At 35.8% G+C, this 22,248-nt stretch overlaps 1 protein-coding gene across 2 annotated transcripts in view; it reads right to left on the reverse strand.

Moving 5' to 3' along the window:
- The window catches only part of ATR (ATR checkpoint kinase), a 101,191-nt gene that overhangs the window by 76,906 nt on the left and 2,037 nt on the right, over positions 1-22,248 (reverse strand). The window contains exons 2-16 of one of the 2 annotated variants that reach the window (XM_084751732.1): positions 18,282-18,373; positions 16,704-16,853; positions 13,960-14,837; positions 13,010-13,188; positions 12,094-12,285; positions 10,469-10,659; positions 9,752-9,904; positions 6,527-6,719; positions 5,819-6,075; positions 4,965-5,155; positions 4,782-4,882; positions 4,344-4,515; positions 3,553-3,723; positions 1,195-1,389; positions 375-560 (exon numbers count right to left, since the gene is read on the reverse strand). In XM_084751732.1, the coding sequence (XP_084607858.1) occupies positions 375-560; positions 1,195-1,389; positions 3,553-3,723; positions 4,344-4,515; positions 4,782-4,882; positions 4,965-5,155; positions 5,819-6,075; positions 6,527-6,719; positions 9,752-9,904; positions 10,469-10,659; positions 12,094-12,285; positions 13,010-13,188; positions 13,960-14,837; positions 16,704-16,853; positions 18,282-18,373 (3,301 nt within the window). Of the gene's footprint in view, positions 1-374; positions 561-1,194; positions 1,390-3,552; positions 3,724-4,343; positions 4,516-4,781; positions 4,883-4,964; positions 5,156-5,818; positions 6,076-6,526; positions 6,720-9,751; positions 9,905-10,468; positions 10,660-12,093; positions 12,286-13,009; positions 13,189-13,959; positions 14,838-16,703; positions 16,854-18,281; positions 18,374-22,248 lie in introns of those variants that run through there. The other variant, XM_084751733.1, reaches the window with a different exon arrangement.

The following is a 22,248-nucleotide window of genomic DNA, read 5'->3' on the forward strand; positions in this document are numbered from 1 at the left end:
TCTGAGAGTCTGAGGCCAAAGTGAGTTCTAAGTCAGCTAAGTCTATGTAGTGAGACCCTCTCTTAAAAAGGGGAGAAAGGGTTTAGATAAAGTAAGAATCACCTGGAAATCCACATTTTTCAAAGATAACATATGCAGTTAACACGTTCTGTGACCATACAACTTTAACTTTTTCTAAAAGGAAAATGCCAATTAAAATTGAAAGAAAGAGCTAGAGAGATGGCACAGCCATTAAAAGCTGGGCTCACAACCAAAAATAAAATGGAAAGAAATACCAGTGCTTGGAAAATGAAGTAGAGGAATTTCCTCAGCTTCCTAAGCAAGCTACAGAAAAGGAGAAAACCATACTAAATATCATGTGCCACATTCCTTACCATCAGTTCAGGTGATGTGATGTCTCTTGGCCCCTGATACGGATCATCACTAGACGCAAATGAGGCAAGTATCGACAAACCATTGAACACTTGTTGATAATGCTCTCCAATACGCAGCAGTAATTCATTGTGTAATCCTTGAAAATCTTGTCTTAACAGGCTCCCCAACTCAATTTCTGTTTCATTCTAAAGATATTAAAAACAATTATTTTCCTCATATTAGCATTCAAATTTAAGTACCTGGATTTTAAACATGTTATTAGTAAATCAAGAGCTCTAGGTCAGGTGGCATAGCTCACTCATAGTACTAAGAAAGGACACTGGCAAAGGATTCTAATCTTGTTCTCTCCCAATAAGTCTCCCATGGGCTGTATGCAATGAAGGAGAGCAATCAGACTGAGCCATCTCTCCAGCCCCATAAAAGTTTTGATAAAGTAGGAAGAATTATAATCAAATTATAATCAGACCAGGAAGTAACTAAACAAAACAGTTAAAGGTAGTTGACTCTTCCCGTAATTACCTGCATATTATCAGCTAACATAACTATAATCAGTATAAAATTACTAATAAAATTATATAAGAATCTCATCCATGAAAAGGTGACTATTCTATCTCATTAAATGATCAGAAAAAATATCAAAAGAACAATTCTATTTAGAATCCTCCCAAGATAATGATTATTTAACAATATTTATATGTATTCTTATAGTATAAGCTATAAACTATTCACTTGTCCTTCCTACATTACAATGTTACAATATTTTCCCCAGTAATGTTAACTTAGATTAAAAAAATGAAATACATACAAGTATTCAAATACCTTCAAATAATGAAGGGCACGTTCCAATTCATCTTTGGAACAAGAACAAACCAAATGAGAAAAAATGTATTTGAAGTTATTTATTAAAATCTCCCGACGATTGACATTTAATTGTTTTCCTAAAGTTCGAATGAGAGCAGACGCTGCAGGGCTTGCTTTGGCCGCAAGATCAGGCAATAGAACTTGTAATGTCCTCTGAAAAATAATACAATAATTATCAAAAAGTACATTTGTCTGTGTGATAAATTGTTCAAATAAGCTGTCCACATAAAATATTCTTTACTGCTATGTAAAGTTATATATGGACTCATACCTGTATCCAGCTTTACCATTTACTCACTTGACTATTATCATGATTCAGGCCCTGTATATACAGCAGTCAACAACATGCAAGGTACCAATAGCATAGAGATTCTATCATATGCATTAAGAGACAGTGAACAATAAGGAAATGTAAAAGTAATAAAGATTGAGTCAGTCCTGGCGGAGCATGCCTGTAAATTCCAGCACTTGGGAAGGCAGAGGCAGGTGGATCTCTGTGAGTTTGAGGCCACCCTGGTCTACAGAGTGAGTTTTAGGACAGCCAGGGCTACTCAGAGAAACCCTGTATCAAAAAAAAAAAAAAAAGTAAGAAAGATTGGACTCATTTATTCCTATTACATTGTATGTGCACTACAAAGAAGTGAGTTTCTCATGACTATGTATTAAAAGATATATGGTTTAAAGTAAAATCCTAATCTGACATATCCTTTCCTGCATTTAGAGAATAGCCATGAATGCAAACTTAAAGAATTTTTTAGATTATAGAATTGATGCTGTAACATTATAGAAAAACAGGCAAGCACACTTACATCCCAATACTGTAACAAATCTTTCCTTTTTGGTCTATTTCTTTAAAGATCTAGCTCATTAAATTCACATAAAATCCAAAGGTAATGTAGTTATGATTTTGTCTAGTTATTCTACATGTACCTAATGAATGAAACTACATATAAGTCATTATTATAAACATGAGATGTGACAATGAATAAGATCCAGGTCTTGCTTGAGGGGGTGACATTCTGTCACTCCATAGACTGAGGCAGGAGGATAACACACTTGACGATAGAGTTACAGACTACAGATTAAGACCCTGTTCAAAAAGAAAAAAACAAAAAACAAGAAAGAAGACAAAAATAATAGGTTTGCCTTCATAGACATACCTTATGTTATGCCTTTTAATTCAGTTATACATAGGTTAAGACTGTTAAATAATATGGCTTAAATTTAGATGTTTAGTTTCTTCTCAGAGTTTTAATACCCACTGTCAGTGGGTAAAGTTGTAGTAAACATTTGTGGGTTTTGATAGAATTAATGAATAAGGTACTAATGGCTTTGCAGTTCTTATATTATCCCATTTTCTTTGTGAATATATAACCAATTTACAAGCGATTTAAGTTTTTAAAAAATAATACTGTAGGGGGAACCACTGTGTGAACTGTTACACAATATATTAAGATTAGTAATAAACCTGACTTTGGGGCAAAGATGAGAAGATAACATGCTCCATCATCCTTAACCCTGACTCCTAGTGAATCACAGTCTTCCTAAATCATCCTAGTTTACAAAGTCTGACATTTGAACTCATAGGAAATCATAACACTAATTGTGTATTTTATATTCAAGTTCTTAAGGATAAATACTACTTTTTCAATGTCCAATGGAATCCAGGACAGGACTAAAAACATAAAGACTCAAATAGTTAACCTGAATGTGATATCGCTGACTATGATATATAAACAGTAAATAAAAATATACATAAATTTAAGTTGTACTATATAAGCAATAATCTCTGTCAAAGTAAAAATAAACATGTAATTTAGGCACTAGGGAGATAGCTCAGGTGGTAAAAAGCATGCCATGAAAGTCTGCAGACCTAAGTTCAATCCCTACAAAAGCTGAGCATGGTAACATATGCTTTTAATCACAGTGCTATAGAATCAGAGACAGAAAGATTTAGTTAAAGGCTTGCTGCCCAACCATTCAAGCTTACTTGGCAAAGTCCAGGGTACTGTGATTGGGCTATGCCCCCCTTGGCTACACCTTCAAAACTGATGGACAATGCCTGGGCAACAATAGCCAAGGTTGTCTTCTGACCTACATATACACACATATACACACAAAGCACATTAAAAAAAAAAATCTAAGGTTCATAGGGTCCTAAGTGCAGTTGCAAGGCTTTCTTTAAAAGCAAGCAAGCAAACAAACAAATAGAATGGAACATATGAAATGTTGAACTGAAAACTTCAAATAAGTCAACTACACACACACACACACACACACACACACACACACACACACACACACACTACAACTTACAGTCAGGAAACGATTAAGATCAGGAAAGTCAAAAACATTGGCAATTTCTGACAAGGTATTTAAAGCCATTTCTCTGTGGTGAGCAACATCTTGTACTCGCATCTCAGCAGTCTGGCAAGGAGTAGCCGGGAGTGCTGTCATCTGACTGGAGTGAAGAGATTCTACTAAAAACTAAAGCAAAAAACATTTTTCTTAAGTTTTTAAACAAGGAGGAATACTAACTAATCACCCTCCTTGGCCACCAACTAATACTTTTTTACAGAAAAACAACTATACTTAGTTAAGAAACTTTAGTATCATGCTAAGGATTATATTGCAAATAAATACAGGTAAGATCAATATTTTAATATGGTCTAACTTTCCAGTGACTAATGAATATGCCTTTCTAAAAACAAAGTGCCATATTTACAATATCAAAATATAAAAAGAGTTCATTATTATTGAAAAGGCTAAAAAATGATGACTCCCTAAAACTTAACATAAAAATTATGATACTCTTTTTTCATCTATAACCCATATCTTCAGACTAATATCCTTAAGTACAAACGGCAACAATTCAATTCTAAAATTTATAAATAATCCTTTAAAATGAGCAAAATAAGGAGACATGCATATGTTGTTTTCCATAAGCCCTGTCTGGTCTCAAAATCCTGGACCACACCACCTCAGCATCCCAAACTAAGTAACTGAGATTATCAACACACACATTGCTTTGCCTGGGTTCAGTTTCTTTATAAGCTCGTGTAAAAACTGTTGCTATTGTCTATTGAAGGCTGAATGTTGGCTCTCACCTGACAGATGGGTTTCTTATATTGACTGAAAAAATTCTGCAGTTTAACACTTTTAGCTGCAACTAGTGCTCGAATCTCTGTGTACGCCGCTCCAGAGACAGATGCTGACTTGGACAGCAAACAATGTAGTAAGTGCAAGAGCGCAAAAGGTATCAAATCTCCTTTCGCTGCCCTGAAAATAAAAACACAGGCATGCATAAAGTCAGTGTCTCAGAAATTAATGCAGATACAAAATTAAATATATGCTGAATCATATTTTTCTATAATATATGTCTTATATGACCTTTTATTCTTCTTTTTAAAAAATTTTTTTTCCAGTGCACAGCAGGCAAGTACTCTACCATTGGACTACATCTCTACCTCTCACCATCTCTAATACGAAGCAAGTAAGACAGTGACAAAAATGAGTAAGTTTCAATTCAAATGTGTCAAACATACCTTCCAATATCCCCTGTTGTAAGAATCAAGGTATCCTTCAGCTCGCTATTTCTTGATATTTGGGCATGTGTATATGCTTCCTTCATTCTTAAGACAAAAAGCTAGGAAAGCAAAGTACATTGGTCAGAAGAGTTCTAGACCTAGGTTTATAAAAATCTGTATGTTTAATTTAAGATTTCTAACCTCTTTTATGAATCCATCTTCAGAGTTCAAAGATTCCAATATATATTTGATATTTCCACTAAAAGCAATTCTAACATCCTTGTCTGGATCTTCCATCAAATTTAATAAGGTCCCAAGAACTGCTTTTACCTCTGTTTCATCTTCTTGAAAATCAAGATGCTTACATAGATGATGCAGATTGTCTATGAAAGCTAAAGTGATATATATTTTCTAATTTGACACATCATATATCAAAGTTGTACTTAAAAATACTATACAGCAAACAATCCCATGTTGTCTTATATGTCAATATCTAAGTATACATGGCACACACAATTTAAGGAGATTAGAATTCATTAATTTACCTAATTTTGTTTGTTGCTTGTTGTTGTTTATCTTGAGGTCTCACTGTGGAAACATGGCTGCTGACTTAGAACTCACTTTGTAGACTAGGCTGGCCTTGTCTACCTGCCTCTGCTTTCCAAGTGCTGGGATTAAAAGGCATGTGCCACTACAGCTGGCTAACTTACCAACTTAAATTACTTTACACTTAATGTAAGTTATAAATGAATAAAAATAAATACTAAAATCTAAGTTTTAGATTTTTATAGATTTTTATCTATTAGACTTAAAAATAAACTTTAATTAATTAAAAACCTCTCAAGGAATCTTAGATCTTAGTCTTATTGTCAATTTTACAGAACTTAGGAGTTCCTAGAACCACTTACCAACTATCTGAAAGCGTGTGAATAAATTGCAACTTACTCTCTAAACACATGGACCTTCCAAGAGTGTGTGTAAATCTTAACCCTCCAACAAACTCATACTCCATTGTCACTGGAAAGTGTTTTTTTAATTCGTAAGTAATCACTCACCAAGTTTTACTGGACTAGGTGTTTTTTTTGTCAACAGGAAAAGGAATGGCTTGCAAATAGAAGCTTTTACTTGAGAAGATGAGCATTCATACTGAGAAGTTGCTTTCAGGTTCTTACAGAACAAGTCCACATGTTCAAAGAAAGGATCTACTGAGGAACTCATCAAAGAAAACATGCCATGAAGAGTACAGACAAGTTGACCAAGGATAGAGGCAAATTCTTTCTTGACTATGTCAGAATCATCTTTGACTCTATCTCTGGGGGAAGAAAGAAAAACTACTGAATCCTCCTAGTAAATATTTTGGATTAGATTTTGTTGATTTAAGACAAAGGGGGGAAATGATAAAATTTAGAAGGGAAAAATATAATTTTCAGCTAAAAGTAATATTTACTGTATATACTGATTAATGACTCAAGAGAGACACCCAAGATCAATGATTTATACAATCAAGTGATATATTCAAATTAAAGTCTTAATACAGCCGGGTGTGGTGGCGCATGCCTTTAATCCCAGCACTCGGGAGACAGAGGCAGGTGGATCTCTGTGAGTTCGAGGCCAGCCTGGTCTACAAAGCAAGTCCAGGACAACAAAGGCTATGCAGAGAAACTCTGTCTTGAAAAACCAAAAAATAAAAATAAAAAAAGAAACCCTGCCTGCAGCCATGGGTTCATATTTAAAAAATAAAAAAATAAAGTCTTAATACATACATAAGCATCTTTGGAATTTGGTTACAAGAATTCTGCTGCTGTAACAAGATAAAAAATCCTTTAACACAACTAGCCCGGATTACTTCATGGGAGCTCTTCAGGGCCCAACTATAAACTGCTGTTCTCCATTCAAGGAATATTCTTCTTGGAAACAGAGTCAGAAGAAACACACATTGTGACTGTGCCTGTGGAGCTAAAAAAGAATTAACCTTATTAAACAAGATTTCCTTTAAAACTTTTGCTTATTATTTTTGGGGCACAGGTGCCAAAACTCATGTGTGGAAGTCAGAGGAGAACTTGAGGGCGTCAATTCTTTTCTTCCACAATAGAGGTCCCGGTCAAACTCAGGATGTCATGGTTGGTGGCAGGAATCTTTACCCACTGAGCCACCTTGCTAGCCTTTAAGCAAAGTTTCTAAGCTGTTATGAATGCTGTGAAATTAGCATTTAAAATAAATACAATATCTAACATAATGAAATCTTTTCAGAAAATAAAGCAAGAACACAAAAAATTGTTTACATATAACTTTATAATTAGGGAAATGCAAATTGATCAGATAGAAAATATGTAAACAGTTATCTCCCTGCATTTTTACTATTTTAAATAGCAAGATATTTTAAACTTGGTGATGCCAAGTATTGAACATGACTCTCATATCTGACTAGCAAGAACGTAAATTCGTATATTGCTACATTTCTGGAGAACAATACAACAAAACAGAATACAAAATATGGAAACCCTAAAGCCTAGTAATTGCATTCCTAGGAAATTATCTCCAAACAGTGCCTAAAATAATATACACATCAATATCTTGATCTCTTTTAAAATTCAGGATTTTCAATCAGTATATCCCAGCAAATAATAAGATACTCTGTCTCTCTCTTTTTTAAACCTTATTATCTTTATTTATCTGTATGAATGATTTGTCTTGCATGTATGTGTTTGAAATGTATGTGTGTCTGGTCCCTGTGGAGGTCAGAAGAGTATATCAGATCTCCTAGAAAAGGAGTTGCAGGCACAAGATTTTCTATTTCTAGTAAGTTCCGACAGTTTGCACTACTGGTTCTGGACAATACATCGAAGATCACAGCCTTGGGAAGACTTAAGAGTTAATTAAAAATATTTATAGACTTATAACTGTCAACAACCGGAAGTAACTAAATTGTCCATTAATACCAGGGTAATGTTCATCTTTTTAAGAATTTTATTATTTTAAATTATGAACTGGGGTGGGGGAGCGGGACTATGCATGTGAATGCAGGTGCCTGAGAAGGCTAGGGACATCAGATCCTCCTGGAACAGGAGTTACAAACAGCTGTAAGCTGCCTGATATGAGTGCTGAGAACCAAATTCAGGTGCTCTAAGAAGAGCAAGCAGTCCATGCTCTTAACCACCGAACCATTTTTCCAGCCCTGATACTGTTTATATTATAGTTGATTATTAATAAATAAAATACTAAAGCTTATATGAATCATCATGAATAAATCCTATAAATACAATGCTGGCCCAGTTAGGCATTGTGGCATATGTCTATAATACTAGTACTTAGGAGGATCAGAAGTTCAAGACCACCCTCACCTACACTGCCAAATTTGTGGCTAGCCTGTTCTACATAAAAGCCTATCTAAAAAAATAAAGACAATATTGCCTAGCAAACTCCAAGTTGTGAAAATGAAAATAGTTCTGTATATTATATTAAGATAAGTATGTTGTAGGATATTGGATTATACTGTGAACCCCAAGATTGTGTTGTTTACAGGAAAAATCTGCTTCTAGTTGTGGTGTGGCTCAGCCCTTGTACACACCTTTAATCCAAGGGCTTTCTGATTGAATATTGTAAACAGGATTAATAAAGACAACCATAGGTCAAGAGGCAGAGCAAGCAACCAGTTAACAGGAAGTAAACATAGGGGGAAAAAAAGTAAGAGGAAGTCAGGAGGACAGAAAGAGAGACACACAGGAAGTAGAAGGGAGGAACATCCAGTTTGAGGGTTTTTTGAGATGGTGTGGAGGAGCATTCCTTCTTTTGGGATGTCTGCTGAAAAGGAAAGTCAGGTGGTGCTTTCTCTGCCTCTCTGAGCTAGCAAGTTTCTTTCACCCTAGCATCTGGCTCCTGAGTCTTTATTGGTAAAACTGAATGTTTGAGATTTTGTTAAAAACAACATAAATACATATATAATAAAAGCAATAAAACAAAGCAAGTTCGTATGGTAATTATCTCCAGAGAAAGAAGGGGACTAAAACTGGGAAAGAACAAAGCTTGTTTATTTACTTATCTTTCTATCTTTCATGTTTTGAGTCATGGTCCCACTATGTAGCCCAGGTTGGCTTGAACTTGTAAATCAATTCTCCTGTCCTGGTCTCCTAAGTGCGGGGATTGCAGGCAGGAATGCACCACCCATTTAGGACTCTTAGATGCTTTCATTTTCCAGTTTTGTTTTGAGACATAACAGGCTTATGGGGCTCCACCATCTCAATTTTAGTGGGTACTGGGGAATCAAACCTGGAGCCCCTAGTCTGTTAGGTAAGAGCTCTACCCACTGAGAAGATACATTCCCAGAACCAACATACTTATATTTATGTCTTACTTACGTGCATTGGTGTTTTGCCTGCATGTATGTCTTGTGTGAGAGTGTCAAGTCCCCTGGAACTGGAGTTACAGACAGTTGTGAACTGCCATGTGGGTGGTGGGAATTGAACCCGGGTCCTCTGGAAGTACAGTCAGTACTCTTAACTACTGAGCTGTCTCTCCAGGCCCCATATTTATTTTCTTGAAGTGGGAAGTTGTTTGAGTGTTTAGAATATTATTTTCTACTCTTTTTTATGTGTAGTCCTGGAATATCTCATAGATTTCTTAAATGGAAATTGTTTTGTTATTGATTTATTTTGAAGACAGGGACTCTAGCTCAGTCAGGTTGGCTGGAACTCATGGCAATCCTCCTGCCTCAGTCTCCTCAGTGCTGAGATGGCAGGCATAAGCTAACACAACCAGCTCAAGATAAAGATGCTTTAGGCTATGTCTCGAACTCTGTACAGATAGAAAGGATATAGGTATAGGGCAAGTATTCCTTCCCTTACTGTCTATATACCAAACTCCTTCCTGTACTCTTCTAAGTATTCTCCCTTGAATTACTCAAAAAGGATGATGAAGTATTATAAATTCTATAAAGAGATCATTACACAAAAAATAATCAATATACATCAGACAATTTTGTGATAACTTACAGTAACTATCCCAAACCTTCTGGCTTAGTGACAGAAGATCAGTAGCAAATGAGGTCAACTTTAAAGAGTTATCATCAGAATGGGAATAAATCCATGGAAGTGAGAGCATTCCACATAACTCTTCCAGAATATGATCCTCGAATGAACTTTTGACTACAGAGACAGACAAAAGGATATAAGATATACCTATTCTTTTAACACATTAGTCATTTTCTTCCCATTAAGAATATAGACATCCAAAACATCAAGTGGAATTATAACCAACATTCAATAAACAAGGATTCTTAAAATGAAGAGCCATAAACAATCTTATGTTTTAACTGGGAGTAGTCTGTAGCAAACTCAGGGCCCTGCACAAGCTTAACATGTATTCTACCACTGAGCTCTACTTCCCGGCCCATGCTGAAGTCTGTGAAGCCAACAAAATCAGATGTGGCTTAAAAAGATATACATCTATATACTGCCTATATGGATCATAGCATTCTTCAGATTCTCAAGTCAGAACATTTAAACGTTTCAAATAAATGTCTACTGACTAAATCAATCAAAAAATTACACGAATAAATGTGAAACTGAGACACTACCAATAAGTTCAATTAACAGAAAAATTGAAAATATTCTGAATATTGCAAATACTTCTGAATTTAAACTTTAGACAGAAACAGAAAGCCTATAGCTACAATGACTAAGGTTAATATATCACTTATTTGTACTCACCTTGCATATACATCAAAGCATCATAAATTCTCACCATGTTATCAATGGTTAATTCCAGTTCAAGTTTCTGAACAGATTCTAACAAACTCCTACAGCTCTTAAGCACTTTTGTATAAAAATCCGAAGACATCCAAGTTAGCACTACTGGAGGTTTCTCTTTATATTTTTGTTGACAGTCCTTCAAATTATGGCTGCAACGAGTACATTAAAAAAACATTTAAACAAGGATAGCAGGCTACCAAGAAGAGACTTGATACCCTATGAGTATATAGAGGGTCACAGTCATAGTGAGGGGAGGAGGGGGAAAGCGGGAGGGAGGGAGGAATACAAGGGATGGGATAACAATTGAGATGTAATATGAATAAATTAATAAAATATAAAAAAATTTAAAAATAAGAATTCTCTTATAGTCCAATGTAATATTTTAGTAAATCCAAAGGAAAATTAAATACAGAGCTCACCTGCAGCCTTAAGCCAATTTAAACTCAATATACAAACTAACCTTATACTTAAATGTATCCTCTTTATGTTGGTTTAAGTCAGTTTTTTTCTATTGTTGTTTGTGGTATGTGGTATGGGGGTGGGAGACAGGGGAAGACAGATACACCGAGTCTAATTTGTAGCCTAGGCTGTCCTAGATAGAGGTGATCCTCCTGTCTCAGCCTCTTAAATCACTCTTATGTTATGGGGCTGGTCTAGGATCTTTAAATGTTGGTTTAATTAATTACCAGACTTAAATAATGATAGAAGATATGCCTATTTAATTATTAACTGATGTGGCAAATGGTCCTTATAAAAATGATAGGAATCTGATAATACATTTCTTTAATTTATCTCCAATTTTAAATTTAGAGGCAACTGAACTAATACATTTTCCAAAAAAATCTCTTCTTTTATAACTCCATATTGGCTAATCAATACAAATCAGTCAGAAAGTACAGAATGATCACAAGCTATCCTAAATTATGGCAGTAAGAGTAAGTCTTCAAAAGCTCATACTTATTTCTTTTAATAGAAATATATATTAAAGATACTTAACAGAAAATATGCCTCTTCTGAATTATAAATCTCTGTTCTATTTCAAGAAATATAGTCAAAACCATGAGTTTCTTAATTGTACATTAAGTATGTTCTGCTATCTTCATCTCTTGTGTCTTTGGGGAAAGTTATTTAGGCCTAAGAGAAAGAGTCTACTTTTTCTACACTCTAACTTCTCATTTACCTCTAGGATTGACATAACGAGTAAGACAGAAGCAACAGGTAGTGCAGTACCTGGCCTTTTGCAGGCATTCAATAAAAAATGTCTTACCTACTTCCCTACAAAGTTTGTGTCCTAAGGCCACAGAAATAGCGTGAGTAATCAGATTTACTAAATGGTAAATACAAATTCATTAAAGTCAGAGACCAAAACAAGTTGTTTATGGCCAATGAGATGAGTCAGTGGGTAGAGCACTTGTCCTGAAAGCCTGATGGCCTGACTTTCATGCCTGGACCTCATGTAAAGGCGGGAGAGAACTGACTGCGCAAGGCTGTCCCCTGAGCTCCCCAGGCATTCTATGGTTTTCATGCACCCATACACATCATACACACAGAATAAAAAAATTACATCTTGAATTTTTTTTTACCCATCCATGTCTTGATGAGAACAGTGAACAGTGCAGAGAGCAGTCAGCTGTAACACAACAGTGATTCCTTCTAACGTCTCCACAACAGAACTCTTTAGAGTACCACACTCAAAGGAAATCTGAAGGGATTCAGCTTTCTGTTTCAGTACATTCCACAATGTGCTCTTTTTGTCCATATCCACATGATTAATTCTATAAATAATTATAATCACAATAGAAAGTATTAAATGTATAGTACAAATGCATTCCAAACAAAATATGGGGTGGGGGAACAGCTTAGGAATAGACTGCTTACTTAATATACATAATGCCTTAGGCTTAAACTCCAGCACAAAATTTATAAGTTTAAAATAAAAGAGCCAGCAAGATGGCTCAGCAGATAAAGGCACTTGCTACCAATTCTGAGAACAGGAGTTTGATGCCTGGGAACTCACAGGATGGGAGAAAGGAACCCATTCCCACTGACCTCTACACAATTGTTGTGATACATACACACATGTAGACCAGACAGACACACACACACACATACCAGTAACTGTAATAATAAAATAAAACAAAAATTGCAATCTATTACCAACTTTTATCTACATTAGAATAGATTTAAAACAATGTTCAGTTTGGCTGAGCTATGGCAATTCTTTGGGTACATACAAAAATAGTGTATTTGTTAAAATTTGAAATATAATAGACACACAAGTTGACACTTTTCAAATGTTCAAAAGCCATGCAAAACATTTAAAGTAACTTTACTTATGTATATAATGTCATAGCAGAGCAAATTGTAATGATTAGCAAAATATTTTAAACATTCCTATTGCATTCTTTGTATTCTTAAATCAGAAGTTAGCAAACATTTATTTTTTAAGATAAATAAAATTTTATGAACTGTCTAAAATAAAATCAGATGAGGTCATACTCTTCAGACTGTCTGGATGGCCTTTTGGAAGAGCTGAGAGAGGAGCTGAGTCTACGTCTCTTTGGTGACACTCCATCATTATTACCACTGAGATTTTCCTGTTGAGTTTGGTATTGAATTTTTTCAATAATTTCCATACTTTCCATTTTCAAAGCTGCATAAAATGGTCCCAACAAGTACTGAGAAAACAAAAATAATTTCAAATATCACCTCTTAGGAGATATGTTTATATTATTTATAAAAGGTGTTAGTTACATGTTTTCTAGAAAGCTAAACTATTTCTGAGTCTTATTATAAGCAAGCCAAATATGCATTTCAATCAATATTATTTCACATTTTATCTATTAAGGATGGCTTTATTGCTTTAAAAAGGTTTACAACAAATACGCACTATAATTTTCCCCTTCCCTTTCCCAAAATGCTACCCAAAAAATTTTTAAGGGGATTATTAACTTTTTCATACTATAAATCCAACAAGATCTACAGGCTAAAATAAGCTAAAATGTTCAATGTTTAAAATACTGAATCAAGTTACTACACATCTGAGTATTTTATTGCCTGTTTTTCCCCACAGTCCAAACAGGAAAAATTGTATAATCTAACATCACTAATCACTCATTCTAAAGTAAAATCATTCACAGATAAAAATACTGATGATTAAGTTTTCTCCAAATAAGATAACTAGCCCCCTTACAATTAATGTTGCTAAAAATACATATTTTATAAATTCTACTTTAAAACAATCTAATATTTTGGCAGTTTACTCTCCTAATGAACAAATTTTTCTGGAATGGAAGTCTGGGAATGAAACTAAACTATGAAAATCATCATGCCCTTGACATGCCATTATTATGCGAGATGCTCTCTTTTCTTGTTACTACATCCTATACATTTGCACACCCTTACATGAACAAAACACTTAATGTGCAGTCTTAATAATAATTACTTACCCCAATATGTGTCTGAACTCCAAGAACATCTGCAAGAGCTCTACAGATATTTGTCACATACACCTTCCTGACCTGTAAAGCTGATTCATACCCAGCTGGCACAAATGTAAGGAAATAATGCAGTAAATGACACAAAGTTGCTTTGAGCAAATCAGACTTGAGCCGCATAAGCACTCCATCTTCAAACATGACGCAGAGTTTTTCCAGCAGCACATTTAAGTAGAAAGGCTCAATATTTCTATAAGCCTCTGCTTCAAAAGGGAACAGTGTCTTGACCAGCTTTGAGAATGGCTCTTCATACAGTTTCAATTGGTCAGCATCCATTCCTATAAGGTGTTGCAGCAATTCCAAAAATAAGCTGAAAAAAGTGTTGGCTGGCTGTGCTGGTAATCCTCCAAGCTCAAAGAGTTGAGTTAAAAGGGTAATTGCTAAAGATCTGATTTTGGGACTACCGTGTTCTAGCAAGGCACAGCCTATCTGCCACAGTAACAATTCTTGTCGTCTAAAAAACACAATTGGAACAATATGGATAAGAACCATTAATAAAGTGACTTCAATAAACTCTATGTTTTGCATGTTCATGAATTGCAAAGGAGCTGGCTGTAAACATCCCATGTGCTCATCTAATCGGCTTAAAAATCGAGAAACAACCACTGGCCATTCCATAACATCACCCACTGCATTTCTTTTGTGGAGGGAAATTAGGTCTTCAAAAAGATAGAGTAACTCCCTTGTGAGTATCCCAAAAATTGCAGGATTCTTGCTTTTAAAGAGAAATAACAATGAGCAGATAACTTCACATATTTTTTTGTGTAACATGTGGCAGGATGGAGTTGCTGCAATCCGTAAAAGTCTTGTAATGATCCAATGACTGAATTCTTTGAAACAAACAAACAAACAAACAGAAAATATATTAAATAAGCAAGTATATCATAAGTGTGAATTTGCTAAATGCTTGATGATTGATTTTTAAAGTATACATTTTACCAAGAGAACAGTCTACATTTCCTACATGATAGAAAGGCTGTATTTCAGAATATCAGTTTTGGAGTTAAAAATGGTTCTAGCTTCCCATCTACTAGTTATGTCAACTTCACATCTCTGAACCTACATAATGATATCTCTGTTTATGGCTATTGTAATAATCAAGAAAGATAATATATGTGAAATAGTCAGGAGAGTTCCCAAAGCATAATAAATACAATAGTAGCTACTATTACTCCTTCAACAAAAACCATATTTTTTCATTTTTCAAACAATATTTCATGTCGCCCAAGCTGGTCTTGAACTTGCTATGTGGTCAAGGATGACATTAAATTCCCAATGATCCTTTTGCATTCATCTCTTAAGTGCTAGGGATTAGATGGGCAAGGCACAACACCCAGTTTCCTTCAATGAGTAGTTACTAAATGCAGAGTTGGAGGTGTGGGTTAGTGCTACACTGCATATCTACTACATATAAAGTGCTATATTCAATCCCCTAACCATTTGCACATGTCATTCATTCATTCACTTGAGACAGTCTCTCTACATCTGTTTGACACAGAGTCTCTCTACATAGCCCTGGTAGTCCTGGAATTCACCATGCAGACAGGGCTGGCATTAAACTCAGAAATCTGCCTGCCTCTGCCTCCCAAGTGCCAGGATTAAAGGTGTGCACCACCATGCCTAGCTTATCCTGTTTTAAATGTTACTAGCTTTAAAGTTATTTCATAACCACTGTGGGTTATAGTCCATACTTTAGAAAGTATACCTAAGACTGAGACATGATTACTGTATAATTTAAGAACTTATGACAGAAGAAATACAGAACATCAGTAATCAGAACATATAAAGCAGCAGGACAATGCTAGTCCTAGATGGCTAGAAGTCAAAAAACACTCTTTGAAGGATGTATTATCAAAGCAGATACTTGCAATACTATCAACACATTGAAAAATATTTCATTATATAGGAAAGGTTTGTTTTGCATCCCTTTAAGACAGAAACAGGAAAAAAAGAAAACAGCGGAATAGTAGCAATAAGGTAAAAGCCTAGAAAAAAAGATTTAACATAAGAAAGCAAATTTTTCGCTGGGTGTAGTAATGCATAACCTTAATCCCAGCACTTAGGAGGCAGAGGCAGGCAGATCCCTGTGAGTTCGAGGCCAGCCTGGTCTACAAAGGGAGTCTAGGACAGCCAAGGCTACAAAGAGAAACCCTATCTCAAAAAAAAAAAAGCAAAATTTTCATGAAAGACAATAGTGTAAGTTTTTGTTTGGTTGGTTTGGTTTTTGTTTTTCAAGAAAGTGTTTCGCTGTGTAGCCTGGCTCACATGGAACTTGCTCTGTAGACCAGGATGGCTTCCAACTCAACTATATCTTTGAGCACTGGGATAAAAGGTGTGTGTGTACCACCACACCCTGCATAAGTAAATATTTTTGAATAGAATGTCTAAACAAGCTTTGTAGTAAGTAGAGAGGATGTTCCAGTAAAAAGCTGGGTGTGGTGGCACATGTCTTTAATCCCAGCACTCAGGCAGCAGGCAGATCTGAGCTCCAGGCCAGCATGGTCTACAAAACGTGTTCTAGGCCAGCCAGAGGTACAGAGACTCTGCCTCAAAAAGAAAACAAAACTGCTACCACCTTTCCCCTCAATATATAGCAAATGCAACTTTTGGGAGTATGCAATCATGCATGTGTGATATTCAAAAAAGCAGAAAAGAGAGCTCATAAAACTGGTTGAGATTAAAATAACAGCACTCACCAACACAACTGTCTTTGGCCTCGTTTAGTCCCTGGCTTCCATTCACATTTACAAACATAAGTGGAGAAGACTTCATGATGTGCTGGATGAAATCAAGTAACATCACAGAGGTCGGCTGACCGTCAGTTTTCTTTACAAGTTCTAGAGCAACTGAGAGGTAAAAGATTCTTTTTAAAAAGTCGCAACAAACTAAACAAAAGAGATTTTGCTAAGAAACTAGATTTTGGTAATCAAAACTTTTTTGCAGCAAAGTACTCATGCTAAATTGATATATGATGAAATAGTTTGATCTTATCTAATATTATTTTTGTATGTGTGTTGTATTAAGTGTGTGTGTGTGTGTGTGTGTGTGTGTGTGTGTGTGTGTAAGTCAGAGGTCAATGTTGGGTGTCTGCCTCAAGCATTCTCTACCTTATTTTTGAGACAAGCTCTCTCACTGAACCTAGACTTCACCAATTTAGCTAGTGTAGTTGGGCAGGGAAGCTTCACAGATCTGTCATGAGATTACAGTATACACTGCTGCAGCTGGCTTTTTAAGATTGTGCTGGGAATTTAAAGTCAGCTTCTTATGTTTGTGCAGCAAACTCAATGTCTGAGTCATCTCTCCAGCCTGCCACCTAACTTTAAGTGTCTCATAACCATGTACATTCATCTATAATACATTCCATTCTGTAAGCATTTGCACCATAGGCCTATAAGATGCCAGGTACCATGCTACAATCGGAAGAAAAACAAACAAAAGCAAACAAACAAAAAAATCTGATAATCTAGTGAAGGATTAAAAAAAAAATAGTGTGACATGGTAACTCAAGATAAAAGGAAACAATTCTAGAAAAATACTGTGAAGGAATTCCTAAAAGAGAAAGTGGCAGAGGGGAGAAGCATGTGGTCAAAACAGGTATCATATGAAACCGCATCTTGCAAGTGTTAACAGTCCTCTGCAATCTTTTTAGTAACCTATAACTTTGTGGATTAAAAAGAACAAAATTTAATGGTTATGATAAATCATAAAATATGTTATACTAAATTCTACTCTATCTTAACCCTTTGTTATGGCAGGTTTTGTTTTTGGCATTTGCTGTGTGTCTACCACTGGTAAGTTGCTGATAAAGTCCTATGATTTCTTATTTCTTAGCTATTTCTTATAGGTAGGAAGAGGCAGGCGGATCTCTGTGAGTTTGAGGCCAGCCTGGTTTAAAAAGTGAGGCCAAGGCCACACACAGAAACCCTGTCTCCTAAAAAAAGTTCTTATAGCTGACACATCAAAGAACTTTAGGAAGCCAATAGAAAATCATGGTTATTAACAGAAACACAAACTTGGTTTTAAGGTCTAAATTACATTATGTTTTAAGTAACAAGTAATACTGAGTAACAACTTGCTTGCAATTAGTATCTACCAAATACTTAACTCTGTAAGTAAAACTGCCTAGAGGAGAAAGTGGTAGCATAATGTTACATGAAAAACCATTGACGTTCATCTAATATTATTTTTGTATGTGTGTGGTATTAAGTGTATACTTGTGTGTGTGTGCGTGTGTGTGCGCGCACGTGCATACATAAGAAAGAATTCCCTCTTACCAACATTTACATCTGTAAGTATTCGGTCAATGAATTGGCAGAGAATTTGTCTTGGTTTCTGTACAACGGTATTATATTCCTCTGGAGTAGCACTAGAGCACAAAGAAAAGCACGTTAGGAGGCACAATGGGAGCTAGCAAGATGGGTTAGCAGGTAAAAGCACACGCTGCCAAGCCTGCCCTGAGTTCCACTACCAGGACTGACACAGTGGAAGGAGAGAACCAACTCCCATGAGCTACCCTCTGACCTCTATATGCACTGTGATGTGTGTGATCCTCTCTCCCAGTAAATAAATTAATGTAAAAAAAATGAGAGGCATGTTGGCTCATACCTGAAACTGGAAGCTGAGGCAGAAGGTCCGCAATTCTAGGTCAGTATAAGCTACTAAGAGAGATTCTGTCTCACAAATTAAACTAGGCAGAAGCTTTTAATCTTTAAAAGGACCTACCTTTTAATTTGTAGGAAAATTCTCTAAAGTTGAATTTATCAAATGTGATTAGTTTAAATGTTACCATAGACAGTATTCTAGTACTTAAAAGTAAAACACTAAAGACATCACTAATTTGGGGTGTATTAAAGGTACTTATTAGATTACTAATACTTGCACAAAAAAGTTAACATTGCATTAATCATCTTATACCAGTTACATATAAACATAATATTTGAATATAATAAATTAATACACACAACCTGTAAAATGTACTACTAACTTAATTTTACTGCTTTCCTTCTTACTTTTTAAAATGTGGTTACTAGAAAAATTTTAAATCATTGGTGGCACATGCCTTTAATCTCAGCACTTGGGAGGGAAAGACAGGCAGATCTCTGAGTTCAAAACCAGCCTGGTATGCAGAGCGATTTCTAGGGCAGCCACAGAGTGAAATCCTGTGTCAAAAAAACAAAAAACAAAACAAACAAAAAGGAAGGAAGGACAGAGGTACTAATTCTGAAAATGGGCATAATGGGACACATCTTTAATCCAGCACTCTGGAAGCACAGGAGATGGGTCTGAGTTCCAGGACACCCAAAGCTACATATATCAGAGAGTCAGTCTGTCTCTGACTCTGAGTAGAAAAGAAAGTAAAATCTATAATTAAGACTTAAAGCTGGGCACAGTGGTGCACTCTTGTACTCCCAGCACTCAGGATGGCAGAGGCAGGTGGACCTCCGAGTTTTAGGACAGTCAAAGCTACACAGAGAAACCCTGTTTTGAAAAACCAAAGCAACCAAAAAAAACTTAAGAGCCACATCAAATAATTTGTGATCTCAATCTGGACCTCCCCAAATGACATTAGTATGCCTTTTTGTTGTTATTGTTGCTGTTTTGGCTTGTTGAGACAGGTTTGTGTGTGTGTGTGCGTGCGTGCGTGCGTGCGTGCGTGCGTGCGTGTGTAGCCTTGGCTGTCCTGGACTTGCTTTGTAGTCCAGGCTGGTCTCGAACTCAGAGAGATCTGCTTTTAATAAGGCATGCACCATCACGCCCAGCCTGACATTTATATTCTTGAATTGATAATGGTACCGTGAGTATATTTTAAAACATATTTCCATAATGCAGCAGTTTTCATATCTGCATCATGTTATAAAGTCCTGGGTTCAAGCACCAGTGGGACCATGAGTCATCTTAGATGCTCACAGTACTGAGCAAACAGTTCAGTATTGAAATCATTAGCTGCCCTTGCAGAGGATCCTGGTTTGGTTTCCAACCCCAACACTATTACTCACAACCATGCTTAAATCCAGTTCTAAGGGATCTAAAACCCTCTTCTGTCTTCTGAGGGCACCAGGTACACATATGGTACACATACATACATGCAACCAAAACATACACATACAAAATAAATAAATTTTAAAAAGAAGTCTCTATCCTTTACTGGTAATTACTGACATGGTAGAATATCTGGGATTTACTGCAGAATAGTATGTGCTGAGAAGAAGAAAGCTATAAAGGAGGAAATCAGTATATAATTTTTCTTCTTTTGCTATATTTGAAAATTTCAAAATAAAAAGGTAACTAAAAATAAAAAATAAAATACACACAGACACACAGACACACACACACACACACACACACACACACACACACACACACATATTCTCTTAGAGCTAATCAAGAAAAAATATTAAAGAGAAATACAAAGTGGCAAAGCATTTGTCTACCATGTGGGAGGTCCTGGGTTAAATCAGTCTTGAGGGGAAAAAGGAGAAAAACAATTCAATAGAATTGTTCCCTATAATTATGAATAGACTCAGCTTGAGTACTGTGGCTTATATAAAATCACCACAAAATAGAAAATGAAAATTTAATAGAGTCTGTTTGCTTCCCAAACTGCAACACTACACCTAACCAGCAATAACTTACCATTTCCCCTTCTATCCCCTGGCAATATTCATTCCAATATTTTATCTCTGTCAACTTGACTGCTCTAGGTTTCTTATCTTAGTGGCATAGTTACCCGTTTGTGACTTCTTTCTTTCTTTAAAAAAATTTTATTTAATTTTATTTTATGTGCATTGGTGTGAGGCTGTCAGATCCCCTGGAACTGGAGTTCCATGTGGAGTTCCATATGGAGTGCCATGTGGGTGCTGGGAATTGAACCTGGGTCCTTTGGAAGAGCAGACAGTGCTCTTAACCACTGAGTTGTCTCTCCAGCCCGTGACTTATTTCTTAAAGCAGTGATTCTCAAACTTCCTAATGCTGCAACCCTAATTTAATGCAGTTCTTCATATTGTGATGACTCCCAACTATAAAAGTATTTTCATTGCTACTTCATAATTGTAATTTTGCTACTGTTATGAATCATAACAAATATACTTAGAGATATGGCTTTGCCAAGGTGGTCTGAACCCACAGGTTGAGAACCACTGGTTTAATTGTAACACATTAGAATTTCTTTCCGTTTCATACTAAATAGTCTTTATGTTTGTGTCACATATGGGAGGGTTATGTCTACGTATCTGTTAGTGAACATTTGCTTCCACCATTTAGATATTGTGAATAACAATGCTATGATGAACAACACGGTAAAAATAAATGCTTTAAATTCTTTGAGGTATATATTAAAAAGAATTAGCAGGGTGTGATGGCACACATCTGTAATCCCAGCCCTTGGGGAGGCAGAAGCAGGCAGATCTCTGTGAGTTCGAGGCCAGCCTGGTCTACAAAGGGAGTCCACGACAGCCAAGGCTACACAGAGGAACCCTGTCTCAAAACAACAACAACAACAACAAAAACCAAACAAACAAGCAAACAAAATAATTGCTTGGTTATAGGGTAATTATTTATCCCACCCCCTTTTTATAGTACTATCATTCCACTTTCCACAGTGGTTAAGTTATATTATTTTACATCTACACTAACAATGTACCACAGGTTCCAACTTCCCCATATCCTTAACCTTTTTTTTTTTGTTGTTTTCTTTACATATATAATAGTCCTTCTTTTGTTTTTGAGGGGGATCGAGACAGGTGTAATTATATAGGCCTTTTAAGTCCTTGGTAGCCCAAGCTGCCCTTAAACTCAACGAGGCTCTTGCCTTGACCTAAGTCATTACACTAGTTTCCTTGTGGTTTTGATTTATGTCTCCCCAATTTTTTTACCCATTTTTTTTCACCAAATTGTGTTTCTTTTAAAATTGTTTTTGAGTTATATATTAACAGCTGTTAAGCTCTTAAATTTTTAATTATTTTTAAAGTCTGTATATGTGTGTGATATACGTATGTATACGGCCATATGAGTACAGGTGCTTGTGCCATGGTGCATGTATTAAGGTCAGGGGGAAACCTTGGTGTTTGTCCTTGCCTTCCAGCTTTTCTGAGACCGAATTTCAGTGATGATGGCACAAAACTTGTATTATCAGTTTCCCCAAATCATTTTTACTCATATACTTTTAGAAAGACAGAAATTACTAAATTTAATTTTTTATTTATTTTTGATGTTACAAAGTCTACTTGCCATATTTATACAAAA

The sequence above is a fragment of the Acomys minous genome (assembly GCF_964271855.1).
Source record: "Acomys minous genome assembly, chromosome: 13".
Lineage (NCBI taxonomy): Eukaryota > Metazoa > Chordata > Mammalia > Rodentia > Muridae > Acomys > Acomys minous.